We start from the raw sequence: 17044 nt of genomic DNA, 5'->3' as shown, positions 1-17044 counted from the left end.
GGGCCGCAAGGCGGGTGGAGGGTCCCCGGGGGCGGGGGGCTGCCTGCTGTTTGGAAATTAATAATAATAATAATAATAATGGTACTTGTTAAGCGCATACTAGGTGCCAAGCCCTTAGGTAGATGCAAGTTAATCAGGTGGGACACAGTCCCCATCCGGTCAATCCCCATTTCGTTCATCATTCAATCATATATCCCGAGTGCTTACTGTGTGCGGAGCACCGTACTAAGCGCTGGGAAAGTACAATACAGCAATAGAGTCCCTGCCCGCAACGAGCTTATAGTCCAGAGATAAGGTAACTGAGGCCCAGAGAAGTGATTTGCCCGAGGTCGCACGGCAGGCCAGTGGCGGGGTTGGGACTAGAACCCAGGTCCTCCCGACTCCCGTGTTCTGTCCACTGAGTTTGTGCCTGTACGTCCTCTCCCCCGCCTGGGCACTGGTGGGGGAGGACAGTGAGCCAGCCGGCACTACCCACGGGATCAGAGAAACGGGACGAGAGAAACTGGCCGTGTCCGTAGCTCCCAGCAACTCGGGGGTTAGCGCAGTTCCTAGTACAGTACTTTGCACACAGTAAGCGCTCAATAAATATGATTGAATGAATCAAGTGCCCGAGCTCTGCTCTGCCTCGGGGCCTTCTCTTTACAGGGTATTTTAAAGCTTTTTCCGGGAAGAAATAGTCTGTAGATTCTTGCTGCTTGGGTGTTCCCTCCCAAAATGACATCCCGGAGTGGCTTTTTTTTTTTTTTTTTTTACAGGAAGACAGTCGAAAGGGCCTGGGAAATGAGAGAAGAAATCAGGCAAGCCTGAGCCTGTTAGATCGGGAGAACAAATAACGAGACGTTCGGATTGCAGGGAGGCAGAGGAGAGGCAGGCTTTCTTGAGAGGACCCTTGAATATCAGGCTGTTGGCAAGGTCTCTGTGGGAGAGGAGGGAATGACTTAGAAGTGCCCTTCTTTACTAGTTGCTCTGGGCAAGGTTACTTTCACATCATAAATGGGGTATTTGGTAAGGGCTTACAACGTGCCAGGCACTCTACTAACTGCTAGGGTACATGTAGTGGGGTTGGACACAGTCCCGGTCCCTCCTAGAGCTCCCAGTCTCAATCCCCATTTTACAGTTGCGGTAACAGACACAGAGAAGTAAAGCGACTTGCCCGAGGTCACAGAGCAGACAAGTGGTAGAACTGGGAATAAAACCCAGGTCCTCTGACTCCCAGCCCCTTGCTCCTTCTACCAGGCCATGCTGTTTCTCTGCTTCCTTCTTCCTTCAATCGCTTACTAGTATCTATTGAGCACTTACTCTGTGCAGAACACTATACTAGGCAGTTGAGAGAGTACGGTACAAGAGATTTGGCAGACCCGTTCCCTGCCCACAATGAGCTCACAGGCAGTAATTTGTCTCCTGACTTCCTCTGCCCACAATGCTTCATTCGCTCCTATTCACAGATGAGGGTGCTACACACACACACCCACACACACCACCCACCCACCCACCCCCCACCCCCACTTCTCAGCCATCTCTTAAAAGATCTCCTGCCCAGCTTCAAAAGCTATGCTTTCCACCTGTATCTCCAAACCCACACCTCACAACTTATCAAATCATGACACTTGTGCTCACTCCTCCCTGCCTGACTGCCATCTTCAACAGCTCGCTCTCTGATGGCTTCTTCCCACCTGCCTCCAAACGAGGGCACATTTGCCCTATCTTTAAAAAAAAAAAAGCAAAACTAGAAGGCTTCTCTGGCCCCCACTCTGCTGTCCAGTTAACCACCACAACTCCCTGCTTCCACTTCTGTCCAAGCTGTTCCGATGGCTTGCCCCTCCATTCCAGGCCATCTGAATATCCCCCTCTTTCACTCCACGGAGATCTGCCCTACAATACCTAGTAAACACCAACACATCTAAAGCTCCTGCCCTCATAAAGCCCACCTGCCCTTCAAAAAAAATAATAAATCTCCTAGGGTCACCCAGTGGCCCTTTTTGTGACAAAGAGGCAGAAGAGAACGCCTGACCAGTCACTACAGCACATGTTGCAAGGAAAACCACACAAGGGAAAACAATCGTATATGTACGATTCATTCATTCATTCATTCGACCGTATTTATTGAGCGCTTACTGTGTGCAAAGCACTGTACTGAGCGCTTGGGAGAGTACAGTAGAACTACAAATGGACACATTCCTACCCACAACTAGTTCAGAGTGTAGAGGAGACGGACATTAATAAAAGTTACGTGGCCAGAACTGTAAGTCGCCTATTGGCAAATGCGCATGCAGAGTGGACTGTTATTCCAATTTGAAGAACGATTAGAGAGAAGGGAAGCTAGAGACAGAAAGATATGGATATTGAGAGACAGATTGATAGATTTTATATAGAGAGAGAGAAAGAGGCATAGAAAGTTAGATAGCAAGATAAGGATATTGAGAGACAGATTGTTAGATTTTGTATACATAGACAGATAGAGGGATAGAAATACGTATATAGAGAGATAGATACAGAGAGATTGAGATAGAGACACAGAGAAAGAGATAGAGGGACACAGAGATAGAGACAGGCAGATGTCACGGGTCATTTAGTGAGTATTTTCCCTGAACTGCCCCCTTCCTTGAGCAGGAGGAGTGATGGATCTATACCAACCCCACCCAGCTGGGTCCATCTTCAATCAATCAATCAATCAATCGTATTTATTGAGCCCTTACTATGTGTGGAACACTTTACTAAGCGCTTGGGAGAGTCCAACATGACAACATAACATATACATCTTCATGCCTCAGTGAGGTTTTCAGAATTGGAGTACTTAATACAGTATTCCGCACAGAGTAAGCCTTCAATAAATACCACCGACGGATCAACTGATTTCTCCACTGAAGGCAAATGACGACATCTGCTTGATCCATTTATATTGCGATTAGTGTGAACACAGCAGCTTCTGATTAAAGAATCAATGACAAACGGCCCCTGCCAGATGGATGAGTCTTCGATATTTGGAGCCAAACCGCGCACGAATGAATCACGGGGTAACACCACCAACAACCCATATAACACCATCACCAACCCATAATCCATAAGCGCTCTCGCTGTTTGAAGATTATTTCCGCCGGTACCATAACTCTGGCTGGTGTTACCTGATGCCCTTTGAAAGGTGGAAGGGATTCACAAGTTTTCCTGACGATAAAGACCTTTGCAAACAATACATTACCAGCTGGAGGAGATCTCCCCGGTATTTTCATCTAAGGGACAAAAATGGAAAAATAAAGGAATCGGTAAGTGGAGACAACGAGAACCTTTTGGACAGTGTAGAGAGCAGTGCTTCCGGGTCCAGATCGTTTTTCATCTTTCTTGGAAAGGAAAAGGCCACCGAGAGGAAGAGGGGGCAGTGGAGGGAGGTGGGACTTCAAGGGGCTCAAAATCCCTGAATCTGGGAATGCTGAAGAGGGAGGGATCTTTTTATGGTATTTGTTCAGCGCTTACTATGCACCGGGCGGTGTACTGAGTGCTGGACTAGATACAAGTTAATCAGGTTGGATACAGTCCGTGTCCCACACGGGGCTCATAGTCTTAATCCACATTTTACAGTTGAGGGAACTGAAGCCCAGAGAAGTGAAGTGACTCGCCTAAGGTTATACAGCAGATGAATGCCGGAGCCGGGATTAGAACCCAGATCTGTGCTCTACCCACCGGATCACTCTGCTTCTCTTCCAGCAGCGTTAGAGTCTGAGAAGGGAAAGTCAGGACTGTGGGTGGCGATGGGGTGTTTGGGGGAGGTGAACGGGCCCGCTAGCCTGAGGGAGGACAGGTAAACCAAGGCAAATGGCCTCTTATGTGAGCACTGAATACGTCCAGGCAATGTCTGCTCCACTTCGGCTCTGATGAAAGGACGGACACCTGTTCCAAACTTTGAAGCCAGGCTCCCAAACGAAGCGGTCCTACCTGGCGAGGCCACAGAAAACACCCGACAGTGAAAATTTTCCTTTAAAACGAAGCAAAAATAAGAATCTTGGAAGACTTCAGCCCACAGATACTCCGTATAGCCAAGCAGGCACAGGCCTGCAAGTCGGAGGACCTGGTTTCTAATCCCAGGTCCTCCCCTCGCCCAAGATCACAAGGCAGGCAAGTCACTTCACTTCTCCATGCCTCAGTTCCCTCATCTGCAAAATGGGGGTTCAAAGGCTGTTCTCCCTCCTATTTAGACTGTGAGCCCCATGCGGGACCTGATTATGTCAAATCTACCCCAGGGCTATAGTGCTTGGCAAATAGTAAGGGTTTAACGAATACCACATTTATCATTATTAGGAGTCATGTGATGGAAGGAGTTCACATTTTGGAAGCTTTACTTTATCAAAGAGAGACAGAGAGGAAGACAGACAACCAGTTGAGAAGCCCGAATCACTCCCTTCTCATAGCATCTTCAGCCTAAGTTGCGTTAGCACTGTGCGGTGGCCTCCAATGGGTCCCGTTCACTCGTCGACCACCGGCCCGGAAATCATTCCCGTTCGAGAGAGATTTCCGACGATGAGGAGGAGGAACGTATTTTCCAGTGAAATTTCACAAAACCCCTTCTCTGCTCTGCCTCTCATGAGCCTTCTAAAAGAAGGACGTTTGTTCTTTGTCCGGCATTCACACAGACTGGTAAATAGGGGTGATTTAAGCGGCACACAGTGCTAGGAAAGGTCAGGGAACGTAGCCCCGAGCGCCGGATTGGCTGTGTGTGGGGTGGGCCGCCGGATGCCGATCTGACACTTTCCCCTTGCGTGTCCTGAGGCAAGTTATTCAACTCTGTACCTCAGTTTCCTCATCTGTAAAACAGAGATTCAATCCCCGTTCTCCCTCCCCCTCAGACCTTGAATCCCTTCTGGACTGTGTCCGATCTTAATATATCTTGTATCTACCTCGGCGTTTCGCACAGTATCCCGTATAAAGTAAGGGCTTAACGAATATCAGTCATTATGATTTGATCTCCTGTGCTGGAAGACGATTGAAGCTGAACCCAGCCTTCCCTGATCATCTCAGTCGGTGAGTCGTATTTATTGAGCACCTACTGTGTGCAGAGCACTGTACTAAGTGCTTGGGAGAGTGCAACGTAACGATAAAGACACATTCCCCGCCCACGACTAGCTTGAGGGGGAGGCAGACATTCATAAAAATAAATTACAGCAGTCAAAGGACGTGGGTTCTAATCCCGGCTCCATGACTAGTCTGCTGCATGACCTTAAGCAAGTCACTTAACTTCTCTGTGCCTCAGTCACCTTATCTGTAAAATGGGGATTAAAGCGTGAGCTCCGTGAGGGATAACCTGATTACCCCGTGTCTATCCCAGGGCTTAGAACAGTGCTTGGCACAGAGTAAGCGCTTAAAAATACCCATATTATTATTACTGCTGTGGGGCTGGGAGGGGGATGAATAAAGGGAGCGAGTCAGGGCGGCGCAGAAGGGAGTGGGAGAAGAGGAAAGGCGGGCTTAGTCAGGGAAGGCCTCTTGGAGGAGGTGGGCCTTCAGTATCATAGGCTCTTGTTTCAGCCAGCTCCTAGACGCTTTGTCTCTCGATCCTCTGGATCTGCAACCTCCTTGTTGGCAGGGAACTCTGTTGAATCGTACTCCTCCAAGTGCTCAGTGCAGTGCTCCGCCTACAGTAAAGCGCTCAATAAATACCACCGATTGATCGTTTGGAACACCGGGTCGCTAGAAGTTAGTTCTACTTCTCTTGAGAGGCTCTTTCTTATTTTTCCAAGCAGCAATCAGAAAAAGAAAAAAAAAAGCCACTCACAAATTCCAAAGAAACTGCCATAAGGTAGCAGAGTCATCAGAGGACAGAGTTTGGCATTTTGCGTTTCGAGGCTGCCCATGGTCTGCATTCTGATCTCGGCCACAGATCGCGATTTCGGGCTTCCCCTGCAGAGCACTTTAAAAGTTCACACGTCCACCATCTGGGCTCTGTCTAAATGGCAAAAATGTGCAGTTTTACTATAATAAACATGAACTAAAAGGACCTTTGTCTGAAAGAACAGCTATTGACCCGCTTGGGGCTGGAAGAAGGCCACTGGGTGGGCAGGGGGGGAACAAAAGATTCTTTCAATAGCCGTGTAAAATCCCAAACTCTGGTATAACTTGGTGCTTTTACTATAGTAACTCATGTTTGAAAAGGAACCTGTTCGTAAAACCCCATAAAGAAGCCAGGAGCAGACTGAACTATCATTTTGTCTGATGCCAACATTCTCCGAAAGAAAACGTGCCTGACCATCTTTTGACCGGCCTGCTCGATTCTTTCCTAAACTACCTCCTTTGCTGGGCCAATAGAGAGGGTGCAGTGGGTGGGTTTTTTTTTGTTATTATTTCATTTTGTTTTGTTTTTGGGGATATTGGTTAAGTGCTTCCTATGTGCCAGGTACTGTACTAAGTGCAGGAGTACATATTTTGTCATGGGTTCAAATCCCGGCTCTGCCACTTGTCAGCTCTGTGACTGTGGGCAAGTTACTTAACTTCTCTGTGCCTCAGTTACCTTATCTGTAAAATGGGGATTAACTGTGAGCCTCACGTGGGACAATCTGATGACCCTGTATCTACCCCAGCACTTAGAACAGTGCTCTGCACATAGTAAGCGCTTAACAAACACCAACATTATTATTAAACTAATCAGATTGGACACAGTCTATGTGTCCCACAAAGGGCTCACAGTCTTAATCCCAAACAGTGTAGCTTGGTGGAAAGAGCCCGGGCTTGGGAGTCAGAGGTCGTGGGTTCTAATCCCTCCTCTTCCACTTGTCAGCTATGTGACTTTGGGCAAGTCACTTCACTTCTCTGTGCCTCAGTTACCTCATCTGTAAAAGGGGGATTAAGACTGTGAGCCCCCCCATGGGACAACCTGATTACCTTGTGTCTACCTCTGTGCTTAGAACAGTGCTTGACACATAGTAAGCGCTTAACAAATGCCATTATTATTTTACAGATGAGGTAACTGGGGCCCAGAGATGTCAAGTAGCATGGCCGGGGTCACACGGCAGACAAGAGCGAAGCCTGGGTTAGAACGCAGGTCCTTCTGACTCCTCGGCCTGTGCTGTATCCACTAGCCCACCCTGCTTCTCATGCCCTCGTTGCATTCCTAGTTCCCAGTTCCCTCTATTTAGAAAGAGGGAAAAGGGTCCTCTATCCGTGGAGAGGGACTCAACTCCTGGAGAAATGTTGCATCTGCTCGTTAGTAGAAAGCAAACTAGTGCCGGGATCTCTCTGGGGGGCAGTGGAGCGAGCAGTGGGAAGGGCAGACAAGGAGGCTGGGGTATTCAGGGCTTGGTAAGGTGCTCCCCAAATATCTCCATCTAGGGAGACCTAAATTAAAATTGCAGTTTAATAACTGAAGACATGCTGCTCTCTAGTGGCAGAATCGGACCTCTCCATTTGTCATAAAAGTTTTGTTGAAACTGTGCTAAGTTTTGTTGAAATCATGTAATTGTGTAATGTCCACGTCCATGAACTTCCTGGAACATGACCCCGGGGCCCAGAATCCCCTCGCATGGCTCTTGTGGGGGCCTGAACCCAAACTCCTTAACCAAGCTCCCCTCCCAATTTCCTTCACCTGGATCTGGGCCCAGGTAAGGGAACCTCCTGGCCTAGTGGGGCAGAGGTTTGGAGTCACAGGAACCTGGGTTCTAATCCTAGCTCCCCTACTTGTCTCCTGGGGGACCTTGGGCAAGTCACCTCACTTCTCTATGCCTCCGCTTCCTCAACTGTAAAATGAGGATCAAATATCTATTCTCCCTCCCGACTTATGCTGCTGGTCCAGGATGTTAGCAAGTATCACAATTATTGCTAGCCTTGGAACGTAATTATAATAATGAAATGGTATTTGTTAAGCGCCAAGCGCTGGGGTAGATACGAGGTAATCAGGTTGTCTCACGTCGGGTGACGGTCTTAATCCCCATTTTACAGATGAGGTAACTGAGGCACAGAGAAGTTAAGTGACTTGCCCAAATCACCCAGCTGACAAGTGATGGGGGGAGGGATTAGAACTCACGACCTCTGACTCCCAAGCCCGTGCTCTTGCCACTATGCCATGCCTCTTCTCCTATTTATACATCTATTCAATTGTACTTTCAATTATTTATATTGATTACTCTGTAAATAACGTGTGTCTCTCCCACTAGAGTGTAAATGTGATGCGGTCGGGGGATGTGCAATCTACCTTTTTTTTTCTTCCCATGAGCTCAGTACAGTTCTGCACCTCATAGATGCTCAATAAACGCTCTCATTATTACTTCTACTTCTATTTTCCCCTTTCTCTGGCAGAGGGAACGTGAGAGGAATGGGTATCCTCTCCCAGGGCTATCGGTTACATATCATCATTATTATGGTATTTTTTTAAGCACTTACTATGTGTCGAGCATTGCCCTAGGTGCTGCGGTAGCTATAAGTTAATAATGTTGGGCACAGTCCTCGTCTCACATGAAGCTCCCAGTTTAAGTAGGAGGGAGAACAGGTATTGAATCTCTATTTTTGCAGATGAGGCAACTGAGCCAGAGAGTTAAGTGACTTGCCCCAGGTCACAGGGCAGGTGTGTGGCAGAACGAGGATTAGAACTCAAGTCCTCTGACTTCCAGGCCCTTGCTCTTTCCACTGGGCTTCATTGCTACCTCTACTTGCTTTGTCTGCCGGGAAAACAGTTCTGCAGCTAGGGTAAGGGCGCTGAGAATTGGGTTCCACATAGTTTCCTCAGCTCCTGCTAGGAGTCCAAAACAGTTCAGAAGGCAGCGTGGCTCAGTGGAAAGAGCACGGGCTGGGAAGTCAGAGGTCATGGGTTCAAATCCCCGCTTCGCCACTTGTCAGCTGGGTGACTTTGGGCAGGTCACTTAACTTCTCTGGGCCTCAGTTCCCTCAACTGTAAAATGGGGATGAAGACTGTGAGCTCTACATGGGACAACCTGATGACCTTGTATCTACCCCAGTGCTTAGAACATTGCTTGGCACATAGTAAGCGCTTAACAAGTACCAACATTATTATAATTAACCAGAGATCAAGTAGGCAGGCCAACTTCCTCCTCTAGACTGTAAGCTCAGTGTGGGCAGGGAACATGTCTACCAACTCTGTTGCACTCTATTTTCCAAAACGCTTAGGACAGTGCTTTGCACATAGTAAGCACTCAATAAATGCCATTGACGATGATGGGATGGGTTGTGGGCAGGGAATGTGTCTCCTTATTGTTGTATTGTACTCTTCCAAGCATTTATTTAGTATAGTGCTCTGCACACAGTAAGTGCTCAATAAATACGATTGAATAAATCTAAATCATTGTTCCCCCAAATGAGATGACTGGAGAATTTCTGGGCAGTCCCAGAAGGAAAAACCAAACATCAATCTCAGTTGCATTTATTGAGTGTTTACCATGTGCAGGGCACACTGAACTAAGATCTTGGGGGAATACAATAGAGGGTTTTTTTTCATGATATTTGGTAAGTGCTTACTTTGTGACAAACCCTGTTAAGTGCTGGGGCAGATACAGGTCAATCAGGTTGGACACAGTCCCAGTCAAAGTTGGAGGGAGAACTCATTCGATGCCCATTTTGCAGATGGGGCAACTAAGGCACTGAGAAGTTAAGTGATTTGCCCAGGGTCACACAGCAGGCGATTGGCAGAGCTGGGTTTAGAACCCAGATACTCTTGACTCCCAGGCCTGTGCTTTTTCCATTAGGCCACGTTGCTGGCTTCAGCTAGGCTATCCTTCCTAGCCCGGTGATAAAAAAACAAACTGAGGCCATCCAGATGTCGAAATACTTGTCAGACTTACAATTCCGCCAATCCAGGAAAGGCCTCCTCTTTTTGAAATGTTGTATAATTAAGGAGCTAGGAAGGCGCTCCAGAAATCGACTCTTCCTTCCAGAATGTCTAAAATACCTGGTTTTGTGTTCGTCTATTGAAACTCTCTATGCATCTCCCCTTGGTTGTACTGTGTGATTAGAGTAGCCAATTGCCCTTCTTCTCAGAAAACCTCAGTCACCCTTTCCTTCTCATTGCATGGCTCGAAAACCTCAACTCTTTTAATCCTTCCATTATTAGGCTCTATCCTCCCAGCTCTTTACGACTCTATTCTGGACTCGTTTCTCCAGATCTTTTAAAAATGTAGTGACTAATAGAATACAATACCGTAATAAGACAGTTTTGTGGAATATAAATGTAACTCCATATTTGTGTGAATATTTCTCTAGCTGTAAACCCAAGTCGAGTGGTTACTTTTAGCGATAAACTTGTGGTTTGAGGTGATACTTCTGGGAAGCAGATTGCTAATGTAAATGCATCCCGGTGCATCGAAGATGAGGCAAGCTACTGGATATCATTTTCTGAATTGACGAGTCACGATTCTGAAGCACACTCAAGTAAAAGTCTACGTGAACATGCCAGTCTCAGACCACAAATATCACTGGAATGGTTAAAGAGCAAAACACAAGATGTGTCTGTTGTGAAGCGGTGGAAAAAGCTCGGGCCTGGGAGTCAAAGGGCTTGGGTTCTAACCCCAGACCCGTTACATGCCAGCTTTGTGACCTCAGGCAAGTCACTTAACTTCTCTGGACCTGTTTCTCATCTGTAAAATGGAGGGATGGATTAAAATCCTACTTAGACTGTGAGCCCCAAGTGGGTTCTACTTGGTTTCCACTCAAATTTGCAATGAAGTGAAGGAGTGTTAGGAGAAAAGGAAAAATGATTACTAATAGCACTACAGCAATGTTTTACTGTCGGGGAGAAAATGCCATTGTTCAGACAAGATGAGGAGTTGACTGAATGATGTTCCGTCGCATTTCTTCAGAAGGCAGGAGTGGACCCAGGTAACCGTTACAGGTTAGGTGGGGAAAATTGGGAATGAAATCTGATACTCCCTAGAGTGCTTTTCTTCTGTTTCACAGGGCCCTTTCCTTCTCTGAAACTCTTCATTTTCCCGGGTTGGTTTACCTTTTCAGGAGGCATTGCCTGTAGCTGTTCTGTATATAGTAAAATCTGAAAGTGCCACGGATTGGCTTTGGGACTGTAAGCCCTTTAGGAATAGTCAGACAACTTTAGAGACCTTCCTTGCTAGCTCTATCCTCTAACCCAACACCACAACTATCTCACCATTTCCTTTAGTCTCCAGGACATCTCTGCATGGATACCTCAATGACACTGCAAGTTCTAGGGATCTAAAACTGATCTTTCCTCCCAAATCCTCTCCTCAGATTAACTTTCCCATTCCAAATGAGACCACCATTATCCTTCTCGACTTTGAACTATGGCATTATCCTTGATTCCACCTATTTTTTCACCCCTCAATTTCAGTCTGTCACTAAATCCCACTTGTTTTTCCTCCCTGGTATCTCCAGAACTCATCCCAAACTCTCAATCTAAACTCCCACCCGCTTGTTATATATCCCCTAGCTCTATCAGTCTCCTCTCAGATCTCCCTGCCTCCACTCTCTCCCCTCTCTGGCCTAGATTTCTTTCTGCTGTTCAGATCTTTTCCCCAAAATGTCACTCCTCCCGAGACAACCCAACTCCTCAAATATCTTCAACGATTACCCATTTCTCTCTGATTCGAGCAGAATCTCCTTCAGTTTTATCGCCGCTACCATGCAAACAGGGAAGCAGCGTGGCCTGGTGAAGAGAGTCAGGGAGTCAGAGGCCCTGAGATCTAATGCTGGCTCTGCCACTTGTCTGCTGTGTGGCCTGGGGTAAGTCACTTCACTTCTCTGTGGCTCATTTCCCTCATCTGTAGAATGGGGATTAAGACTGTGAGCCCTCTTGTGGGTCGGGGACTATGTCCAACCTAATTAACTTGTAACTACCCCAGAGCTTAGAACACTGTTTGACCCATAGTAAGTGTTTAACGAGTATCATAAAACAAACTTGGTGTGGTTCCAACCTGATTAGCTTGTATCTACACCAGCCCTTAGTACAATGCCTTAAACACAGTATCGGTTTAACCGATACCATTAAAAAAAAACAAAAAATGAAAAACACACTAAGCCAATCATGCATATATTTGCAACCATCTGTACCACTTACTGCTGTGCATCTCATTACTTAAGCACCCACCTACATATCTAGTTTCCTTCTCCCTCCTATTACATTATTTTACCCCTACTTTCCTCTCCAACCAGATGGACAGTGGTTAATACTTGGAAGAATACAACAGAATGAGTAGACACCTTGCATCGACACGGCTTGAATTCGAGTGCAGGTATGCTAAGACAATCCTTCCTGTCACATAAGAAAGATTTCCTTCCTATAGTAAGAACTCCAAAACAAAGTATTAACAAAAGCATAAAAACAACACACAACTAATAATACAGGCCTCAGCTTAAGGAGGGTAACTGGACTTACTAAGATCATTTATCCCACATAAGGCAGCCCCTTTCTTTTAAAAGGGGATGATTGTCACTTACCTCATGTCACCGCTTATCACGTCTAATCTCTTTCCAATCCATTCCTACTGCAATGATGAGTAACAGTGACAGAACAGGTGTCTGCCTTACCGTCCGAAGGCTCTGGATTGTACACTTTGGATGTTAAGCTACCTGTACTCTATCATTTGGAAAATCCACCCACACAGCTTAACATTGTGTGGAAAATGTTTTATATGAATACATGAAACAATTTGAAACATTTAACATAGCAGAACGATTCTTTTTACTACCTTCCAAAATGCATTTCACAGAAATATGTGCTCTTATAGTCACCGCTTCAGAAAGCTGTTAAATAAAAAGGTTAAATATTCTATGTCCCCTATCCCTATTTTAATGTGGGTCCCCGCCGTAGACTATAAGCTCCTCCCGGGCACGGTTTGCGTCTATCAACTCTGTGCATATTGTACTTTCCCAAGTGCCTTGCCCAGTGCTCTGCACATGACAAGTCCCCAATAAATGCCACTGACTAAATCTGGCCTTTTGTCTTGTTTTTTTTTTTTTTAAAAAACCATAAAACAGGCTAATCTTTGTCATGTGGAGTCAAATATGATACAGCACCCTAACTCTTGAAAATCACATCACCTGAAAGTTATGCTCATAGCAAGATTAGTTTTTTAATAAAATGTACCTATAGAATATAAAGGCATAAGGCTGCACCATAGATATTTCTATATTAGATTTTTTTCACATTCCCACAAATACGATTTTTATTTTATTCTCGAGGCTAACATTTTCCTCTGGAATTAATCATTCCACCTCCAGCTGCCCAGTTTCACTACAGCATTTTCATCTGCCTAAATGCACATGTCATCTGAATGTGAGCGACTGCAAAAAGATTCTCATGCAATCTAATACAAAAGGATGCTCTCTAGACTCTTCTAATAAAAAGAACATTCTCCTATATAAGCAGTCTATTACAGTTAGGCGAATCATTTATTGAACATACTTTTAAAGGACTTTTACCAGTACAGTAGAGTGCATAAGAAGCTCTCGTCCTAGAAAAGAAATCCTCCGAATGATGCATACTGAAACGGAATGCGCATGTGAAGGCAGATTTAAAAAAATAACCAGAATGCGGGCCGAATAGAGAACGCTCCCCTCTCTCCACGCTTCTGTCCTACTAGCTTTCTCCACCCTTCTCATCTAAATAGACCAAAGATTTTTCCCCTTTTTGGCATAATTAATGAATTCTGAAGAAAATGAACAATTCCTCCATTGTGCAGTTGAAAGGCTACTCACATTAAAATAGACTTGGGCCAGTTATCCGCCTGACATAGCCTAAGTAAACGCGGCACGGTAAAAACAACAGTCACATATAGGCCACTGCACTGAATCAACAAAGACAACATGGTTAATTCTGAGACTCTTGATAAACAATTATATTTCAAGTGACTTGTCCCCAGCTGAGACAAGAAGCTGCCTACCAGTCCTCATATACCATCAGCTATGCATTAATACCATAAATCTCCTCAGTTTAACATCATGTTCAACGTTGAGTCAGATCTTTAAACAGTTATAAAAATATCTGCTGTCTTAGGTAGAGAAATCTTAGTACACATAAATAATTATATACACCAACTGCGTTTTGCTTCTAAGGAAGAAAAATGCTACATCCCTCTTCAAGTGCTACATTGACTGGCAAACCAAAGGCTGGGAGTTTTGAGGCATTTCTCCGATTACGATTAGACTCTCCCCTTCGGAAAGGGAAGACGACCTTACTGATTTTATACGGCTATTTGGTTAGTAAGGATAGCTGACAATACAAGTCATTTGCTTTCAAAAATGCAGCCAATATTTCAACTGTATTTGATGTCACCAAAATACAAAGATCTTTGGAACGAAATGGGAAGTCCGAATTTTTTTGATCTGTTTCTGCAACTTTTTTAACTTGCATTTTAGTGTCTGATATGAAGACGGGACCTCTGCTTCTGAAAAACACCAGTGTGGCTGGGTTTGGTCAAGTTTATAAAATTGAATTTGAAATCACATCCTTTTGCCCACGGGCAATTACTGTACTGTCAAACCCCCCAATTTTCAGAGAAAAACCCAAGGATGACAACATACACCACCACCAAAAGGGGCAAATCGGTTCGCCGAGAAACGTTTTACCGGCCACTGGTATGACTTTTGTCCGTGCTTTTTAAAATCACAGATTTAGAGGAAGGGTATAATGCATAGCCTGTATTTTAAATAGTTACCAAGTTTTTTTTTTTTTCAGAAGCTGGAATCGTTAGTATAAAACTCAATAATACTGAGGAAGTTATACTGGAGTTAAAAAGGCAGCAGAAAATTACAGGAGCCCACATATCCTTTTAGTTAAATTTAATTTGCCATATATAGAAGGTATCTATATACAATCAGTGTGCACTGTAACAGTTTCTATTAAAAGTCAATCAGTTCATCTAAAATGTTAACTGGCTGCATAGCACATTTGACATTATTGCCCACATGAAAAGGGAAAACAAATGGATTTACAATTAAGTTTTGGCTATTTGAATTTTGAAGTGGTCACATACCTGTCCTTTCAAACCAATGCACCTGAAAGTGTTTTCAGAGCACGCGGCTTAGATCGTAAGCATTTTCTCACCATTTCATCACTACGACAATCACGACACTGACATCTGAATTTTTAAAACAAACATATCTAATAAAATATCCGATAAAAAAAAGGAGCGCTAGGGGACATTCTAGTGGAATAGTGTTCCCTTTCCCCATTTTACATTCGGAACAATGATTCTTATTAAAAAGTTCAATATGTTGATTTTTCATTTTATTTTTGTGTGATAAGAAGGCCTGAGTTGGTGGGGAAAGGAACAGTCAAAAAAAAGCCTGAGAGGGGGAGAGGGTGAGGGGGGAAGTGAAGGGGAAGGGAAGAGAAGCTCATTTCATTAATTTACAATAATTTACAGCCGTCTTGTTTTGTAAAAAGGCAATACAACTGATCACAAACAGAAAAGTCCTGGCTATTTTACAGTCATAGGTACAGAATTTAAATATTCAAGCTTGTGATGAGAAGCGGCAAGGTGGTCGCAGTGTACAATGTAAACAAGTAGCTTTGGAAAGTGAACAAGAGTCCTTGAGAGTTCTTTACTAAGGGGGAGGAAAAAAAAAAAAAACCAACCAACAAACACAAAACCAAAACGAAACAAAAAACAGAAAAACAAAAGACAACCAAAAAAACTCTTCAATCCTTCCTGAATCATGATCACAGGTCAGTGTGTAAAGTTCATGTACAAACATAATTTAAAGAGAGTTCAGCCTAAAAACCACTGACGTGAAGAGTTTCATCCAGCCTGAAAGGGGCAGTGTTGAGGTCCCTATATAATAGTAAACATCTTCCATTTCTTTAAAAAAAACGTGCCACAACATTTGGGGCACAGTGCAGCATAAACCTTAAATACAAAAATATTTTTTTTTTCTTCTGTTGGGATAATAGACCTTGCATCCTGGAAAGAAGTAACAATACTGCTACCGACTAAAGATCCTGTCCGTATCTTTCAAGTTATGTAAGGCAATTACTGTGTTAGTTTTACAATATATGGCTAAAGGGAAGTTCGGCCGACTCGGGGCGGGGGGACGGGGGGGACGGGGGACGGGGACGCGTCGGCGTCTGTTATGTTTTCCGACTGCTCCAAGTATGCTCCGGCGTGCTTTTGTGATCGGACGAGTGTTCGAACGGACACTTATGGCCCAAGGGCGATCTGGAGCCGTACGGGGACCTCTGTTCTAGGGGCGATCGGGGGCCGCTACCGGAAGCTCTGTGGTCCATCTGCCAGTCTGAGTGGTAGCGATAGTCCCGGGAAGATTTGTGGTGGGAGTAGTCACAACTCGATCGGTGGTCCGAGTGCAATCGATGGTCTGAATGGGAACGGTGGTCGGAATGGGATCTGTCTTTTAAACTTCCTTCCAGGCTCGACCTGTGATCTCGACTCCTGTGATCGTCCAGTTTTCGGTGTTTGCTATCGCTGTAGTATCTGATGCGAGAGGGAGGGAGAGAGCCAGAGTGAGACAGAGAAAGAGAAATACAGCTCTAACAGTATTGCCAGCGGCTCTTGGTAAAACATCAGATTATGATTTCTCAGTCGGTTGATCACTCGTACTTACTGAGCGTTTATTGGGTGCAGACCACTACACTGAGCGCTTTGGAGAGTATACAATAACAGACTTGGCAGACACCCGCCCAGCCCGCGATGAGCTCGTTTTTAACTACCATGAACCGCTCCCTAAGCTTTGAAAAATATGGAGATGTGACTAGGAGTCGAATGTGAGAGCTGACTTCTCCAAAAAAAGTGATTATCGAAGACTAATCTAATGAAAAAAATGAAGAAAACGATTCGTAGGAGTCAACAACTCGGAAGACATTGAAAAATGAAACGAGCCTCATTTAAATATCCAGTGCTCAATTTGTGGCTCTCTCTCATTTTGAACACAACAGTACCACTGCCGTTATATTTTTATTCACTTTTGGGTTTTCTTTTTAATAGAATCACCAAAAAGACATTCATTTTATTTTGAGAACATGTTGTAGCTTAAAATCGGTCAGCATCACCTAAATGTTGGGCTAGGGTAACACTGAGTAACAATAAAGACCAGACAGTTTATAAGACCAATCTAAAAAAAATCACGACAC

General features: G+C 44.8%; 1 protein-coding gene across 4 annotated transcripts in view; it reads right to left on the bottom strand.

Annotated features, from left to right (window-relative positions):
* Window positions 1-14197: 14197 nt before the first annotated feature.
* Window positions 14198-17044, bottom strand: part of CHD1 (chromodomain helicase DNA binding protein 1) — a 70572-nt gene continuing 67725 nt past the window's right edge. For all 4 annotated transcript variants that reach the window (XM_039911119.1, XM_029057780.2, XM_029057786.2 and 1 more), the window contains one exon: window positions 14198-16388. In XM_039911119.1, the coding sequence (XP_039767053.1) occupies window positions 16028-16388 (361 nt within the window). In that variant the 3' untranslated portion in view covers window positions 14198-16027. The remainder of the gene's footprint in view (window positions 16389-17044) is intronic.

The sequence above is a fragment of the Ornithorhynchus anatinus genome, chromosome 1 (assembly GCF_004115215.2).
Source record: "Ornithorhynchus anatinus isolate Pmale09 chromosome 1, mOrnAna1.pri.v4, whole genome shotgun sequence".
In the NCBI taxonomy this organism is placed as follows: domain Eukaryota; kingdom Metazoa; phylum Chordata; class Mammalia; order Monotremata; family Ornithorhynchidae; genus Ornithorhynchus; species Ornithorhynchus anatinus.
The sequence above is the reverse complement of the archived record's forward strand: the minus strand, read 5'-3'. Positions and strand labels throughout refer to the sequence as shown.